The 18,051-nt window shown below is 43.0% G+C and overlaps 1 protein-coding gene across 2 annotated transcripts in view; it reads left to right on the top strand.

The window, feature by feature from the left end:
- ITPKB (inositol-trisphosphate 3-kinase B) overlaps window positions 1-18,051 on the top strand; it is a 387,273-nt gene that overhangs the window by 285,876 nt on the left and 83,346 nt on the right. For both annotated transcript variants that reach the window (XM_069233800.1, XM_069233801.1), the window contains one exon: window positions 6,266-6,365. In XM_069233800.1, the coding sequence (XP_069089901.1) occupies window positions 6,266-6,365 (100 nt within the window). The remainder of the gene's footprint in view (window positions 1-6,265; window positions 6,366-18,051) is intronic.

Raw genomic sequence — 18,051 nt, 5'->3', positions numbered from 1 at the left:
TATTTTATTTTTACCATCTACACTTATTCACCCACCCTCCTCCTGCAGTTGCCATATTGGAGTCTTATAAATGGGAGTCAAAGTGACTTTATAAAGCTGTATAAAGAAATGTTAAGTATCCGAATGGTAGCTATAAACTATTGGCACACTCGAGGTCAGCAGTGTATTATGGCTCAGTGTTTCGTTCAACACACCTCGGGTCAGGGCCTTGGATGCTTCACACAATGAAGTTCATTCATTTTAGAACACAAAAGTTGGGATTCCAGGGAGAATGGGTGGATGGTGGGTGGTTGTGAGAAGAAAGTGAACTTTTATAAACAGTACATGGCAGGATAGAGTTGAGTTGGCTTTTGGGAATTTTCAAGGTTGGTTCTGTTGGAAAAGGAATTAGGAAATGAAAAAAAACAAGGAGTTTGTGGCTTTGTTAATTGACATCTTGGCACGGCCGGAGTAGTTTTGAGTAGGGAGCACACTGACCATGCAGCAAAACTTATTGCTGCACCAGGTCTCGAAAAAAATGTTTTTTAACTACATGATGGGTAAAAAAAAATGTTAAGTGCATTATGGTTGGAAAAAATATTTTCTACTGTGCTTTCAAGTACAGATTTTGATTTTGAATTAATACTACATTGCCAATTTGTTGTGACAGTAAGATGTTTAATAAAACGAATTATTTTGTTAAAACAAACTCCTTTTCCCTGAGAATCCCTTCAGTTAAAATTTGATGTACCGTGCGCTAGTAAAATCCCTTAATCCGAGTTAAGTGATATAACATTAAAGTACCTTTGCAGACTGAAAAAACACTTGGTTTAAATGTTTGACTTGCCTGTATTGAGATCTGTAGTGTAACTGGACCTGCCACTACTGCAGGTGGTGGCTACTTTCACTTAAACTTTACACTTCTGTATGGGTAAGCTGGGTATTGTAAAGCTGGCTTGTCCAGCCAAGTGATACTTGGCACAGGCCCTGCTCCCTATTTTTGTGCTAGAATTCTGGGATTCTAGCCTAAAGTCTCAGGCTTGGATCTTCTGAATGCGTTTGGAACCATGTGCTTTAGCGCTTCAAAACCGTTTGAGAAACTATCATCCATACTCATTCGAGCCCCAGTCTTGATGTGTTTAGTGAAGACTGCCCATCCCTAGTCTGCAGTCGAGCCTTGGGGATCTTGTGGTAACAAAGGCTATTGTACTCAGACCCCCACCATCCACGGGCCATCATGAGACACTACAGAGTCTGACATCTACCTACGAGTACATCAGTAAAATGTGATCTTTTGGGCTTGAAGTGCCTCGTAGAGCTGTACTCTAGATACAAAGCTTCTTTATCTCAGAGTGGGAGGTCGCGCCACTATGGAAGCTGATTATTCTACTAGCTTTCTAACGGACCAATGCTGGGAGCCAGAGTGATGGAATTAAAAGGGGGCAGATGTGGGGATCCATTAGGAAAGGGCAGTAGAAAGAACTGCCCACAGCAAGAAACACACCGCATAACCAGAGAGTTTCTGAATGTAGGTAGCTGGAAGGCTCTACATTATCCGCTGTAGCTCAAGGAACACATACAACCATAAGTGCTAACATTGAGCAAATACAAGTCCCTTGAAGAAACAATTGTAACACAGGACTAGCGTAGAGTGAGTGTTGAGTGAATGGTGTCTGACTTCCCAAACGCAATGAAGCGGTAATTTCCTTTTACAGTGTCGCTGAAACCTAACTTTACAGCCTGCGTTGCCCGGTCCTGAAGCGTTGAATCCCTGAAATGTCCAGGTTGTGACATCATAGTTGCATATTAAATTCTCACAACAATTTTGGTCCATCTTTGTCATGATATAGACTAGCCGAATGCACTGTACTCGACTTTTAAATACTCACGGAAGGATATAACCATCTAAAAGCCTGCTTATGTGGTAAGAGCATTTTCTCTACAGTTCCGAGCAAATCTCAAAGGTTGCAATTAAGACGACAGCACATCTAGGCTAGAAATCCTAAACTGTCTGCACCAACATAATGATGGATCATACATAGGTGAGTTTGATGGACAACTGTTGCTGTGAAGGGCCAGAGGTGTCCCCTGATGTTCCATCTGATAATCCAACCAGGATTCGCTGGAGCGAAGGCTTTAGCTAATTAGTGAGAGATTATGTTCATCCGTGCTGAGCTGTGTGAGACATGAAGTTGCAGCCTAGACTAGGGATCTTATCTCTGCAGGACCCTTCATCCCTTCATTGGAGGATTCCATTCCTTAAAGATGAATCTCTCTCAAATTCCGTTGTTACGGGGGCATTCTACCTCCTGTATAGGGAAAGGGGTTAATTAACTGCTGTACCCCCTTGTTACTTTGCATGCGTAGGCAGCTGCATTGTAGGTTCCATATCAAGGGTAGGTCCCAGTGGGACAAGCAGCCAATTTACTCGAGCAACAATAGAGTATTAAAGGTTTAAGACTATATCTCTTAGGGATAAGCCAGATACTTCATCGGAGATCACATGTATTTTTTTGCCTGCATTAGAGATGATGTGCGTGTTTTTTTAGTATATACTTTTTCAAATTTTGATTCTTACAATTCTAAGCCTTTAATCCTCATAAAAAATGCTTCCTTACAGCTTAGCACAAACTGAATTTCACTTAATATTGTACTTCACCGTTGGATGTTTACACGAAGTGTTCGCAAGCCTATTTTTTTTTTTTTTTTTTAACTTGGAGGTGTTCCTGGTCTTTTATCTCGTTCTGTATATAAATGTTTGAGTACAAGCATCTGTTATCCTTCAAGTCTTCCCTCCAGACACAATTTCCTGCAGGTGGTTGCTCTCAGGTCAGTGATGCAAAAAGCATTGCAGTGAAGCCCAGACCAAAACACGCTTCACTATAGTTCTAGGTTGAGTTGTCGATGTTTGTGTTCGTATGTGAAGGTCTCTTTTTCCAGGCTTGAATCCTGTCTTGCGTGAGGCTGGTTTGTCTCAGTGCGCGCCTCTAATGCGCAAGGATGTGACGCTAGCTATTTTTTTCCAGTATTGCATCTGGATGTCTTTTTCTACTGGTGATATAAAAATGCTGATACGCAGTCCAGGAAGTGAATTTTTTTTCATTTTTTTTTTTTTCATGGTTTAATATATTTGGAATTATTGGAGTCTTTGAAACAAAGCGACAAATTGACTGTATTTTCCTACAGAACGGAGTGTCACTGGCTTGCCACCTGCCCACCCCATCTGCTCAAAAGGACAGGGCAACATGTTCTGGAGTTGGTAATTTTAATTGGGTTGAGGGAGGCTTTTCCGGCAGCCTGAGGTTATGTCTATTCAGAGATCTGGTAGAGTTGCCCACTGTTACCTTCTTTTTATCAGTTGTATTTTTATAGTCTAGTGACACAGCTCACCATTCATTGCTTCTTGTTCTTGTGTTAAAATTGCCTTTGCCATCTTTTATGTGATTAAGAAGTCTTCAGTGCTGTGTAAATTGACTCACAAAAACTCCTCTTGCTAAATCAGTCTCCCCTGAATTCCTTCTAAAAGTTTCTCTAAAAGTAAATTTGATAAACCACACAGGCCCTGTAATCAGATGAGCAAACAGTCCTTTCCTCTTCATGCAAGCCTCCTAAACAAGATTGACAATCTAAGCCCTGTGTGCTGAATATTCCAGGACCCAGTTGTGTGGTGTAGGGTGGTCTGGAATGGTCCGCACGCGAGGAGCTGGTTGTATGATGCAGCGGGGATAACTGCATTTGTGCTGCCACTGTAGCCCCATATGGTGTACCAATAAACTACCTAAAATACATACTCTGAATGATCTGCAGATCTTCCTCTGATGCAATAAAAATCAGTTCCTGTGGTTTGCTTACACATCCCCTGAAACCATCTGCAGTTGTGTTGTCAAAAGCATGTGACTGCTTCTCGGGCATTACATTACGGATAACCCTAATGATGTGCAGACTTCCAGCCCCACCCCAAATGCTCCTCATAAAGCTCTTTAACAAAGAAAATGTCCCCCCCACCCCAAGCTATCATTGCACCCTTGTAAAATAAAAATAAAATAAATAAATAAATAACACCACATACTAGGCCATCATGAGGTACCACACACCAACACTAAACTACCCATCATTTCCAGAACCCCTTGAGACTGAGCGTGTTGTGGAAGGAATATGGTTAGGTTCCCAAAGTCCTGCTTGGCAACCAGTCATTTCAACACCCAATATACTTCAAAGCAGCGTGTTTTTTTTTTTTTTGTGTGTGTGCGCACACACATATATAGAGTAAACTTACATACAGGAGAATTGCTTAGTCAAGGAGATGTTTGGAGATGTGGAGAGGGAAAAGTCTCAGTTCTTCAATTGTGCAACCCATTCCTTCATTGATGTTTCGGGCAACAAAACCTCAGCTCCAACCCATATTTACCAGCCAATAGTGTTTTTTGGCATTTATCACAAGGTGTATGTACGGCTGGAACAGCATCAGATGAAACTAGAGCTCTAAATGCTGAAATGTTTTGATCAGCGAAGGTTCATGGGGCAGCAGTGTACCAAGCTCACCCTACAACCTGGTGTTGGTTGATTCAGGTCGTAACTGCTTCTTATGGAGAATTTCAATATCTCCTAAATCCCAGAGAGATTTATAAAACGCATTGACTAATGACCAGGACCAAGAGTGATGCTAGACCACCTCCTTCCTGTTCATTTGATCTCCCACTGGTTTTGTTGAATTATTGGACAATGTGACCTTTACAATCTCAGTTACTGACATCTGCTGTCTCCTGCCACCCACAGTATTGCTCTTCCTGATGCGAGAGCACATGCTTCCAGCACAGTTAGCATGTTTGTGTAACCTGTCATGGACGTGTCACTTTCTTTATAAATCTTACGCTACTCCATTCTCAGTCCAACCAGTGGGTTTATACCCACAGATGCGTCTGATGTGTTTCCCACTCCCAGGTTCCTTTACTGAGCCCTTATTAAACTCCAGCCATTTTCATACTCGGTCTGTCTCTTGGACAGACACTTAAGTATGCCCATGAAGCAGGGTCCGACTGGCCAATAGGGCAGTCGGGCAGTGCCAGATGGGCTCGGCTGATGGATCATTGTGTGGGCCGGACTTGTTTTTTTTGTGTTTTTGCAGTTTGAGGTCCTGTTTTATGGCCAGTTCAGCCTGTTTTTCACTTTTAATTTCCCTGATATTACCGCAAACATTGCATGCGCCTCCCATACCCTTGAAAATACCCATACAACATGACATTACAAGTTCTGATTTACACAGTTGGCGCACTTTTTTTTAATTTATTTTTTAAGCGATCTGGTTTGCCAATGGGAGTCACATTTATTTTAAAACGTGAGCAGTTTAAAAAAATGTATTTAGTTTTGTCGCAGTCAGACCCTTCCGTGAAGTGTTTCCCCACTGGTTTCCTCCTTGTTTTGCCTCTGAGACCTGGTGCGGTGCACAGGTTTGCCCCTCTGGTCTATGGTCCTATAGGTCTGAATGGGATTGCCCCTTTCTGAGCCTAACAAAGGCTTATTCTCCATGCCAAAGACCCAATGGATAGGTTTGTGTCTAAAGTTCTCTGCATTTTTTTATTTTTTTAAAGACCTTGTATGTTCATCTTTTCATACTTTAATGCCTCTGACGGGCAGAAACCTGCTTCGTGGAAATGTTCAGGAGAGGCATTTCTCTTACCCAGCCAAGATCCCACTTAAGCTATGTGTGGAAGATTGTCCCTCTGTGCGACCGCAGCTGTTGTCCCTGAAAGGGTGCGGGGGGACTTTGCGCCACAGTGTTGAACTGTGACCATCTCAGTGGGAGGATGCATAGTGTGCTGCCTTCTGGGCTTGGATCCCTTGGAATACACTTGTTGTGCAGCTTTGCTTACATGGGATCAGGACCTCTGTCATCTCAAGCAAGAATACTCTCTTAGGAGCCGCATCGCTTCCCGGATGCTGATAAACCATCATCCAGCACTTCAAATCTTTAATATGATTTATAAATCCACCTCTGAAAGTGCATGGATCAATTTAAAAACTATTGTCTCTATGATATTAACACTAGTTTGCCTACAGTGTTTTTTTAATACTAATCTTGTGTGTAAACCAGAACTGTTCCACCTCCTGTTATTACCCTGCGTATAATGTTCCAAAGCGGTCTCCATGCACCTAAACAAAGTAATGCGAGCAAATGCCACATTTGTCATTAATTGCATTTTGAAACATTTAGAGGAGTTCACAAAATTATACATTTGTAAATTCTAGTACTTTGAGTGAAGTGTCTCCTGTATCTTTTGTTTTGCAGAGCAAGTCATGGAGAAAGATCAAGAACATGGTGCACTGGTCCCCGTTTGTCATGTCCTTCAAGAAGAGATACCCCTGGATCCAGCTTGCTGGGCACGCAGGTGAGTGAGGATTCTGCATTTGGTTTGTGGTGCAAATGGAGCCTCCTCCGGGGTAAACTTCGTGGCGGGTGTCATTGGGGTCTTGTACAGCAGTGTGAACTCCCCAGCAGTCCCCTGAAGCATGTTAAGACTTCTATCACTCAATTTCTTCTGAGACTGATGCAAGGTTTCAGCTGCTCTTTGTGTGTATGGATGCCATTAAATGGCACCTTTCTACTTGGGCTGATGCCACATTTGAGCCACCTTTTTAGATGTACTTTCAAACCGAAAGTGCTTAAGATCCCTACTAATATGGGTAAGTTTTAAACTGGCAACTAGGGGTTTAAAATTTCTATCCCAGTGTTTGTTCCTGGTGCAGTTTTTTGTAATTGGAGTGCAAATAAATGAACCATTCAGAGTGAAACAGCACCTGATTGGTATTACCTGGTCTAGGAGTCAGGCCTACTTTTAATAGCGAGGACGCCTCCCTGTGGTAGTGCCGTTTTTAGGAGAGAGACATACTTCATTAGGACATGTTTTCTATGTTTACCTTTACTTTCCTCATCAAATATGGCGTTCTGAGTTTTCCAGTGAAGTGCATTGACATGCACAGTGCACTGTAAGATGCTGATGGTCTCCAGGTTTGCGGGCCTCAGTTCTTAAAAGTAATAAATGCATGATATTTGAAAAGCTGAATACTCTGGTTCTCTATATTTGAGCTGGGCCCACCATATATATATGTGTGTATGCATTGGATTTATAAAGTGCAAACCTAGATACAGAGGAACACAGCAATGTTAACGAGTAGAACTACATTACAAGTTGCTGCATAAAGGGAGATGCGGTTGAGGGTTGGTACTGGGTGGTTTAGTCCGCGATGAGGTACTGTTTCAAGAGACGAGCCTTTCAAGGACTCCCAGAACCAGATGTGTAATCTCCAGGATTTGAACTGGGATGATGCCCTTTGTTCAGAGTTCTTAGCAGGAAAAGGATTTGTTTTACATTTTTTCCTGCTTGCACTACTTAAAGCACTAACATCACTTTTACCTGGAACCCAGGTGCACTTCATTTTAGTGGTTTCTACAAACTGTGGAACTTCGCTACTTAGCAGTATGTTTTGCTTAATGGAAGTGATCGCATATTCCGGCCGTGACCCCTAAACCTTAAACTTTTTCACTACCTTATTCCGTTAACCCAAACTCTGTTGTTCATCTAAGATCAGATTCACTTCTGCTCATGAGTAATTGTGGAGATCATTTTTTTTTTCTTTAGAATTCATCTGACTTTCTCATTGCAGTGGATGATTTTCTGTGTTTAGCTCAACAGGAAACTACAGTTTTGGTCTCCTTTTTTGGTCTCGCCATAACCAAAGCGCTTACCATTAGTTGACTTCATCATCACTCTTATTACCTTGCTTCTGGTGTGTGTCTCTCTCTCTCTTCCCCCCCAGGGTGCGTGGCCCAAGCACTGCTTCCTTGCCCACGGAGTGTCTTTTTGCTGCTCATATTTTCTGGCTGGGTTTTTTGTGGAAACCTTCCACATAGCGCATGTGTTTATCCTTGGTGTTACTTTTCCCCTCCGACCCTCCAACTGCCCCTCTTGTTGCTTACCTGCTCCTGCCCTCCTCCCATTGGCTGTCATATTCCCTGCCCCCCACCCGCTGTCCCTCATACCGCTTGCCCCCTCCTCCCGCTATCCGTTGTGTTGCTTACCTCTCATACCGACCCACGTGTTGCTTGCTGCTCCTGTCCACCTCCATCCAGGAAGTTGCTTGACCCCTCTGACCTCCTTCCACTGTTCTATTCCTTACCCTCCTGCTGTCCCTCATGTTGCTTGCCCCCCCTCTCACCAGCCCAGAATCCACCACCCATAACAAAGTGCTACGACCCAGTACTTGTTTCCTAGCTTTTTTATTTTTTTTAATTTTTTATAAGTTTAGCGGTTACGCCCTGCCGTGTTGTTGGTTGTCCCCTAACTAACTGTTCGCAAACAATGGGAAGCTGTGGGTATTTTGCCTGACACGTTTGAGTGTTTATGAAAACATATAGCTCTTTAGCATGATTATAAGCTACCATTTTTGCCAAAGATGTCAGGATAACGTTTTCTGCATTTCAGGTCTATTTTCTCGCACGTGAGTAAATGTGCTAAACGGAGGTCCATCTCTAGACAGCTTTGCAGGTTAGAAATACTTTTTTTTTAAAAGGCAAGTGTTTAAGCCGCCATCAAAAACTGAGAACGAGATCAAAGATAAAAGCTCATATCTCTTCTAATTTCTAATCCTGCCTAAAGTGACGCACCTACGCCCAGTCTCCGATTCGAAACCCAGTCCTTAAGAATGGTCTAACCCTTCCGGAGAGCTCATTAACATGTAAGAGTTAGTCATAGCAAAAGAGCAATCCCACCCACCCAGGGAGCTTAAAAGAGCACCCCCGACCCTCCCAGGTAGTCGTTAGTATAGGACCTTGCATTAAAGCACCATCATGATATTAGTCCCATACATTTCATTTAAACCCATCAGCACTTAGGTTTTCGGATGAGGGTTGCTGGCCCCACCTGCCACGGCAAAGTGACCGAATTCATGCGAAATGGATACCACTTCCTGGAGCATGCAGACAACTTCAGAGTTTGATTCCTGTCTGGTTAAAGGTGTCGCAACCAATAATAATTACCCCAATTAATTTCAGCCGAAGGTTTTCGGTGCGGGGCATCGGCACTTATTTTTCAGGGCCGGCACTTAAGCATCTTAATGCGAGCAAAAGATATGGGAAAGACGGAGGTAGAGAAAAATGAAAAAGCGTCAAAAAGGAAGAAAGCAAAACGCTGCGAGAGTGAGCCAAAGGAGCAGGGATTGACTGTAAAAGAATGGACGAGGCCCGAAATGATTTAAGGATTACGCTGCCGCAGTATTCTGTGCTCGCATATTTAATTGCAGTGGCCACGTGTTTCAAAAGAACTTTGTGCACCCGCACGTTTTTATTTACAAATTAAGCACTGTCTGAAAGTCTCAAAAAGACACAAACCTGATTTGAACTTCATATATGGCATTTAAATAAATGCCTGGTGCAGGTGCAGTGTGACTCAAAGTTTGAAAGGAAATGTATTTTCCAGTTCCTCTGAGAATAAATAAACTGCCTCTTACTCTCCAGCCAGCTCCATTCTATGTGTTATGCCGGGTATGTTAAATTTACTGACTGAACAACATGGCTGACGTTGTCATTTAAGTGGCAGGAATGGCATTCGTGGATGTCGCAAACAAAATCCTTCTGGCTGGCTGAGCTCTGCACCTAAGAGCAATTGCTCACAGATACTAACCCCATTTTCAAACATACTTATAATTCCCCAAGTAGTTAAGTCCAAAGTTTGTCAAAAACAGTTGTTACTCTCAAAGTGACAATATTAACAGTCTTGAAGACAGTACTGCGCGCAAAACAGATGGGGGCGGGCCCACACGGACAGTGGGAGGAGAGCAGGAGGGAGACAAGCAACACCATGGACAGTGGGAGGGGGCTAGGAACATGTCAGACAGCAGGACGAGGGGCCGCAGTTAGACAGCGAGCGTGGCAAGCAGCACGAGGCAAGCAACAACCAGTGGTGGGCAGCAGTTTTAGGAGGGGGGCGGGCGGGAAGCACACTCACTCATTCTTACACACACACACAAACACATTCCATTAACAACACTCATCAACATTCAAACATGCACGCAACATTCAAATATGCATGCGCCAAACACCAAACATTCATTTAAAAAATGACACCCCGCCTTTCCTCATTGGCTGACCTATGGTCAGCCAATGAGGGAAGGCAGCAGTCCTAACTTCGTCACAGAGTGGGATGAGCCCCACCCCACTCTGTGACGAAGTGTCACTGATTGACATTCGCCCCGGGCGCTTCAGGGCTTAAACCTGAAGCACCCAGGTCGAAGTCCATGGGGGACGCTTCCCTCGTTACATAGGGGAGGGCCTTGAGGCACATTTGCTGAGCCGAGGAGGTCACGCCCACAGGAGCTGTGACCTCTTCAGCCCAGAAAAGTTCAGCTCAGGCAGCCAGGAGTCTGCACAAATTGCATGTCTGCTCCTGGCTGACTGACCTGAACATGAAGAGTGTCTGTCAGGCTGATCTTTGTTCAGCCTGACTGCCACTCTTCATGAGGGGCAAAAGGTGTGTGTGTGGAGGGGGGGGGTGGCCCCTCCGCCCTAAAGGACAGGCCGCCCCTGGCAGCAACACTGACTGCAGGAGGGGTGGGAGAAAGCAACACCACATTGGGGGGGGATGAGAGAAGCAACGCAAGGTGGGAGGCTGATTGCAGGGGCAGGGCAGCAAATGGGGGATGGGTAAGCAGTGATGCCTGGGCAAGTAATAATGACGTGGAAAGCAACAAAAAAAAAAAAAAGCATGAGTATTAGAAGGGGACACAGTGCATCAAGGAAGCAGTACTTAAGCCAAGCTCCAGGGAAGGGACAAACACAGAGGAAGTGAAGCCAGCATGCACTTATCAAAGAGAAAGAAGGAAATGGGAGTGACTTTGGAGCCCACCAATGGTAAGCATTGGGCAGGCTCCAAGCCCCCCCATAAGCTAACAAAAGAAACCGAGACCTAAAAAAGTTACTGTAAGGAAGAAATAGTTGTCCATAAATGACTGGTACTGGATACCTGTTTTCTGACAGAAGAACATGGCTGTTTGTACAGCGACATGGGGCATGAAGGTCAGTGAGGTTCCTCCCTGCAAACCTCTGATCACAGCCATCCTACGGACTTTGAATCTGAGAATGAAATAGTCTAAAAAATTTCTCTTGGCCAACAGCAGTGACTCACTCATGTTCCTGAGAACACAGTGGGTGGCCCAGCAGAGTTAGATTTTAACTTTTCAGAAACCCAGACATTCATGCACAAGCAAGCCCGCCAGTCTTGGAGAAGAGGTCATTTTATGAAATACCTCACTAGCTACGTTGTTGATTCGGTACGACACTCCACTCCCAATGGAACTTTTTAAAACATTTTGAAATATAGCTTGGTACACTTGCCCGGCTTCCATCATAAATGACTGAAAGGTTTGTGGTCTTTTTATTTAAGCAGAACCTAATGACACTAGCTCAGGTAACTGAGATTTTGCCAGCATAGTGGCGCCTTATTCAATTTGGAAACAAAATAATATATCATCCTTTTTCCCCAGGGTAGGCATGCAAGACAAATCATGTGTAAACATTTGAACTTATCAACCTCATGTTATGGGTGTACAAGACTGGACTGTATATAATCTTTACTGAAATCTGAGAGATGGGCGTATAGGGGCTCGGACTGCCACATCTCAAATTAATTTGCCTGTTTTTTGTTTTTTGTTAGATGTGTCCTAGAGACCGGTTTAGATTTCTCACTAAGTTTATGTAGTACTAAAATATATATTTTTTTAAATACACAGAGGCTTTTAATTAGACTTTCTTATGCTATGGTCTGTTCAGATGTCTATCACATTTTTGTTCTACCACCACAGTTACCAGCATGGAGCAATGGGTCAATCCACTTCAGCCAAGGCACTCTTGCGTGGCAACTGACATCATTTTGCTTAAACATGTGTGCACATCCACCCACAAAATATGCACTTTATTGCCAGGTAGCTGACCCAATAGTTTGGTTTGCCATTGTTTTGTCCTTTACTTTATCCTTTTTATGGCATGGATTGTCTATGCAGCTGTCACCGGACAGTTATGTGAGAATCGGAGAGGGGCTTTGGCTCCGCCCACCTGTCAGGAGGCAGGAGTACATGTCTTCATTGGGCAGAAGTTGCATGCTTCCACAAAACGTGCTAGCTCGTCACACCGCTAGGATTTTGTTTATTTATCCTTCTGCTTTGCTTGAACTTTCAGGGGCACACACATGATATTGTGAAGGTATTAAAGTGTCTTAGATGTTTTTCTCTGGCAGTAGCACAGAGAGGAGGGCTGTCATTAAACTAGATTAAACATTTAGGTTTGGCCTGCCAGTGCAACTGTAACCTGACCTTTTAACCTACACCAATGATATTCTGCAGTTCTTTGCTTCCGCCCAAATACATATCAATTCTAATGCTTCACATAACAATACAACACTACTCTAAAGCTCGACCTGTTGCCATTGCCAATGCTGGTTTAACTTTTTTGCCACCCTTATCAGTTTAAGTTGGGTGGTCTTGTTGCAGTCATTCAAAGCCAATAGAACCTATTCTTTGGGTCAATAAATGTTTTCCTGTTTGTATTAAAGCTAAAAATGGTTTCTATACCTTTTCTAAATCCGCTTGTGTACTAGGAAGGACCCATGCTGTCCTATTAAAACTCGAATTTATTTCTAAATTTAAAATATGTATTGATAGTAGCTATAAAGCCTGCCTGTTTTACTACTTGTGGTATACGTTTTGATACTTCTAAATAACTTACCTGGCTAGCAACAGAACATTATGCCGGGGGCAAGTCCACGTGGGTGTACATTAGGATGGCGGAGGAGGGCAGAGGGAAGAGACATACCTAGTATCAGGAGTGCCAAGCCAGCCTATCTCAAGTAGTGTACATTGAAGAAGTGAGTAGTTAACCTGCTAAATTGTAGGAGGGTTGCTGCTCTCCTAATGTTGATGACTTTTGTTCCAGGTCCTGGGGGAGTAGGCTGAGAAGGCTTGTTTCCTTGTTTTCATGTTCCTGCAGTGTTTAGTCTGCAAATGTTGGAGCTCCTGGTCTGGTGTTGACCTCCCAATATTGTTAGCTCATTTTAGTAATCTAAAAACAGACCTTGGTGTGGATGGCCTTGTAATTGATGCAGTTGATCTTGAAGATGACTCTGGGTTGCAGAGTGAGCCATTGTACATCCTCTAGCACGAAGGTGACATGGTCCGATTGCTTGAGCCCCAGTGTGAGATGTGGTGCTGCTTGAAGGATGCATTTCAGGGGAGCGAGGGCTGAGTTTTCAGAGAAGCATAGCCGTCTACGTGATTCTTCAGAGTGGTGGTGTAGATGTTGAGAAGAGTGACATATGTTGAGGGCATCAAGCTATCATGTTGTGTTGATTTAGTTCTTCTTGAAGTTTGCCTTGATAGAGGTCTATGAAGGAGCAAAAGGTAACCATCTTGTTTGTCTGCTCACCTTTAGTTGTTTAGGAAGTAGTTCAAAAAATGTAATGCATAAAAAATGCATGCATGTTCACATGCATAGAAAGTCTTTGGGTCAGTCGTCTTCATTCACCCGTATGCTTGACAGTTTTGGCAGATTTCAAACATTAGTTATTTTGCAGTGTAATTGGTGATGTTTTGAATGACAGGTGAGCTCGTCTAGATCTCCAGTCTGAAGTCACTCAAATCAAAAACATTTTCTTTGCACTATTGTCTTGTGATGTCTGAAAACAATAAAGGATGCTTCTCACGTTCTCATGCATGCTACGAAACATCCACTTTGTACCGCTAAAATTATATGCAATGAAGAAAAAAATATATATATATATATTTATTTTAAATTGTTGTGCAAACATATGGCTGCTAAACCTGGGCGAGTGTAGATTTTCTTTTTAATAGTTATATTTATGACGTGTTTGCAATTAAAAATACACTATCTTGCCAGTGGTAGAAATGTTGTCTTTGCAAATGATTGACAATCATATTTTTGCAAACGTATTTCATGACATTTTCTAATACTAAATTTACTCAAAAGACAGATTCATACTTTTGTTTTTTTTCGGTGATAGGGAAAAGACCCGAGTCTGTGAATGAAAACCATTATACAATATGTGTTAAATATTCGTACACAGAACAGCTTTAAGACTATACCTCCCAGTTTGTGCAGTGTTCTTCCCCTGGACTGATTATGCCACAATAAGCCTTGCAAACCGTTTAGCTGACTTGAGACCGGTGTGGCCTCTTCGGAATCCTTGTATAGCTCTCCAAGGTGTTTTTGATTGTTATTTTCCATATATAATTTATTTTCTAATTTCTGCCTCTGTATTATACATAGTTTATAAAAAAGTACCTTCACCAATATCCTAGAACGTTATGCTTTGTGCCAAGAACATTTGATGCTCATGGGTTGCCTGAGGGTCTGGTGTCTTTTCTAGCCGTTGCTTACTTTGTTCCTTTACGTAGTTCCAGTCCACCCACATTTGTACTTTGCACAACTGTGTGCGGTCAGCTTTTCTGTATTTGGTCACTTTTTTTGTTTTTTTAAATTGCTTTGCAGAAGGAAGCTTGACAGTGGTTGGACTCAGCTTAAGTTTTAGTCTTCCTATGTTTTGATCTGAATACTGATTATGTTCAGGTGTTCACTGATCTGTGCTGTGTATGTTTTTACTCAGAGGATATTCCATTGGCAGCCTCCTCTACAAAGTGTGTGATGCAATCATGGGATGTTTGGATTGGAGCCAACTGGAAGCTGTGTGGTTGACTGGTTTGATCTGAGTTGAAGTTGTTTTAACACTTCTGAAGAACCTTTACTCATGTGACCTCATGGTAGTCTTTCAGGGACCAATCTCACAGGTTCCTTATTTATTAACTAGATTCCTATAGCAGGTCTTATGTTAATACGGTGCTGTGGGGTGATAGGTGGAATCTGTAATCACACCTACAGGTGAATCATTAGGGCCACCTGCAAGCATCAACAGATGCCGCGCCCCTCCCAGTTGAAAAATAAAAATCACTGGGCCCCCCTCAGAATTTTTCACAACTATTTTATGAACATGGCAATGTTTAAATATGTCTAAACCTATTTAAACATTGCAGTTAAGTACTGTTACCTTTTTAAAACTGAAATAACATGCTTCTGCTTAAAACAAAGGCCTGTTATCTGTATAATATTTATTTTGGCCAGAGTCTGGGGCCCCCCCTGGGATCACTTCAGGCCCCCCTAGGGGGGCCCGCCCGCCAGTTTGAAGACCTCTGCTCTAGAGGCAGATTGGACATCATTTTCTGGTTGTCTTTGCTGTAAATTACGCGTATGCCGGGCCACTAGCTCCAAGCAGTCTGTCTGTGCACAAGATCTCTGACCTTGTTGGGCGCACAGCAGCTCCTCTGGAAATTAATTGATCCAAGCTTACTCCCACCATTTTTGCAGGAGGTGGGAGAAGGTGGTGACTGTTGGTGGCTCCAGAAATAGCAGGCTATGAATATCTGCTTTATTTCACTGTAAACGAGACCCTGCATTTGAGCGGTGTGTGGGTCTTGGGAGCAGGTGGCCCTCTCCTTCACCCTGCTTCCACCACTGACGTTTCCAGCTGCTGCCTTTAAGTTGGCTTGTGGCCCTTCTGTGTTGAGTGGGTGCTAGTGAAGTGGGAAGGATGTCTCTGACCCCATACAATGGTCCCACTGCCGAGCAGAGCGCTTAGGTGCTTTGGCTTTGGATTCACTGCTTTTTCTAAGCCAGGCAGTTGTTTGTGACCAAGGCATGCCTGTGGAAGTGTATGTACTGCAATGCAATGTCTCTTGTCCTGGTGTACAGTTTGAACCACCCTTATGCCACTTCTACGTGCTGTAAATTCCAGGTTTGAACATTGCCCAGATAATTGAAAATCAGAATACCAATCTGAGCTATTGAAGGCAGAATGATCCTTGTGGGACTCAAACTTGTGACCATCAGATCTCACATTACCACATGGTTCATCAGTAAGGCACTCGCCTTCCCAATGAGATTGTTGATGTTCCATCGTGCTTAACCTTTCTAGCCGCTTTTCAGCTCGAGAAGCATTATGTGGGTCTAATTAACACACCTCGATTGCTAAATCTATTGCTATTTAGAAGGCTGTTTATGGGTAGCATAGTACATTTATTAAATAAAATGCACTGTGCATCGCTGATAATGATTGTCAAACTAAAAAAAAAAAAAAAAAAACTCATCTCAGTTCATGTTTCGGGTTCTTTCAACTTAAGTCGAGTATATAATTTAGGTGACCACACCTGGGGCCCTAGAAATGTTTCTAATACTTTTGGAGGCCAGCTGAAGAGACAACAAAGTGGACAATGAGAATTGGTGCAAGCGTGACCTGATAGCTTGCTTCTGTGGTTGCCCAGAACTACAGAGTACCACGGTGTAGTGACCATTGCAGTCTTATTCAGTCTCATGTCTGTTCGAGGTAATTGTTATGCTTTACATAGGTTGGGTTGTATCTAGGGGTGAGCATAACTCTTGTAGTTCTGTGCAACGTAAATTTGCAGAATTTCCTAAAAAAATGAATACATTTTAAAAAGTGAGACTGCGGAGAGTTATGTTATGAGTAGTTCTGCATTTAGGGACATTTTCTACGAATGGGTGATAAATTCCACTCTTCCGGTGGTCCTGGTAGATTTTTGGCCACTCCACGTTACAGTTGTAACGTGGAGTTCTGGCCAAATTCCGCCGACTGCCATGTGGTGGAGTTGTTTCTCATGCATGCCTTTGCGAGCCCAAGTTAGAACTGTCATACCTTAGGAAAATCTTGCTGGGTGCCCTCCTACCTTGCAAAATTCACCCTGTCGCGGGCGGTCATGACTGTTTGGGGTGAGAAAGCTGCTGTTGGAGTAGAAAATCTACTAGAGCAGCAGCAAAATCAAGTTGAGCAGTTGCGCCCTCTGGCAAGCTACGTGGTGCTGTTTGCGCAGATTTTTTTCAGCGTGAAACGAGCTCCTGCTTCTAAAAATAAAAATTAAAAAAAATCAGCGCAACATGCCAATTTCTGCCAGTTCGCAGAACTCTGTGGAATTTCGCAGAGTTTTCATGTAACTGTGTAATTCCGTGGAGAGAAACTCAGAGTTCCACCCTCCCCTGGTAGTTTCATAGCACAAAAATGCCCCATCACGTCCAAAATGGCTGCAGGGAAGCATTTTGCACTAAGAAATAGCACTAAATGTAACAGAAAATAAACAGCCTGAGAAGCCCCTTGCATTGGCTAAAAGTGGATTGGGTTAGGATTTTTCTCCACTTACTTCTGCCACTTGGCAATAGTTTCTCAGCAGAAAATGCACCCTTGTGTCCAATACGGACGCAAGAGTGTATTTTGTGCTAAGAAAAATTGGGCTAAATGCAAAACATGAACAGCAGATGTTCGTGCTTGCTCCTTTTTTTTTTTTTTTTCGTGCAAGTTTCCTCACCAAATTATCCTTAATTGTGCGAGCGGGTGTAATCGTGAAATTGTTGGTAATTCTGCATCAAAGAGTAACACAGAATCACCCAAAGTACTCAAATTTACTCTGGTGTAAATAAAATTACTCCTAGGCCTAGTTGTATCCCCAAAGGGCTGCTATCCTGAAGAAGGCCTTGTTTGTCCTCTGGGATACCGACAAAAGCCAATATGGTTGCCATGGTGTTGAATTGAAGATGCAGTAACCAGTGATAAGTTATCGGGTGCGTTATGGAAGAATACATCACCCTAGAAATCGCACTGTTGAAAGGTCTCCACGAACTGACAAAGGTGGAATCTTCCACTCAGATCACCAGCAACGACTAAATAGTAAATGCTACATGTTCAACATGGATTGCAACACATACATACATTTACACAACAATGTAGCAACCACAACATAACTTCAAAACTCATGCACCACATGCGCACTAGTACAAACTTCTCAAAGCATCATTATGCATAAATAGCACTTTACGCTTGGTGCCTATGCAAACATTAAATATGTTTACTTTAACCATCCAATTTTTACGCCCTTAGGACCTTCAACCTCCACACTGGATTCTCACGTCCCCTACAGACAATACACCATGGACTATAAACAATAAACAGT

Source organism: Pleurodeles waltl, chromosome 5, assembly GCF_031143425.1.
Source record: "Pleurodeles waltl isolate 20211129_DDA chromosome 5, aPleWal1.hap1.20221129, whole genome shotgun sequence".
Taxonomy (NCBI): Eukaryota; Metazoa; Chordata; class Amphibia; order Caudata; family Salamandridae; genus Pleurodeles; species Pleurodeles waltl.
Note: the sequence above shows the minus strand (reverse complement) of the source record. Positions and strands in the feature narration are given on the sequence as shown.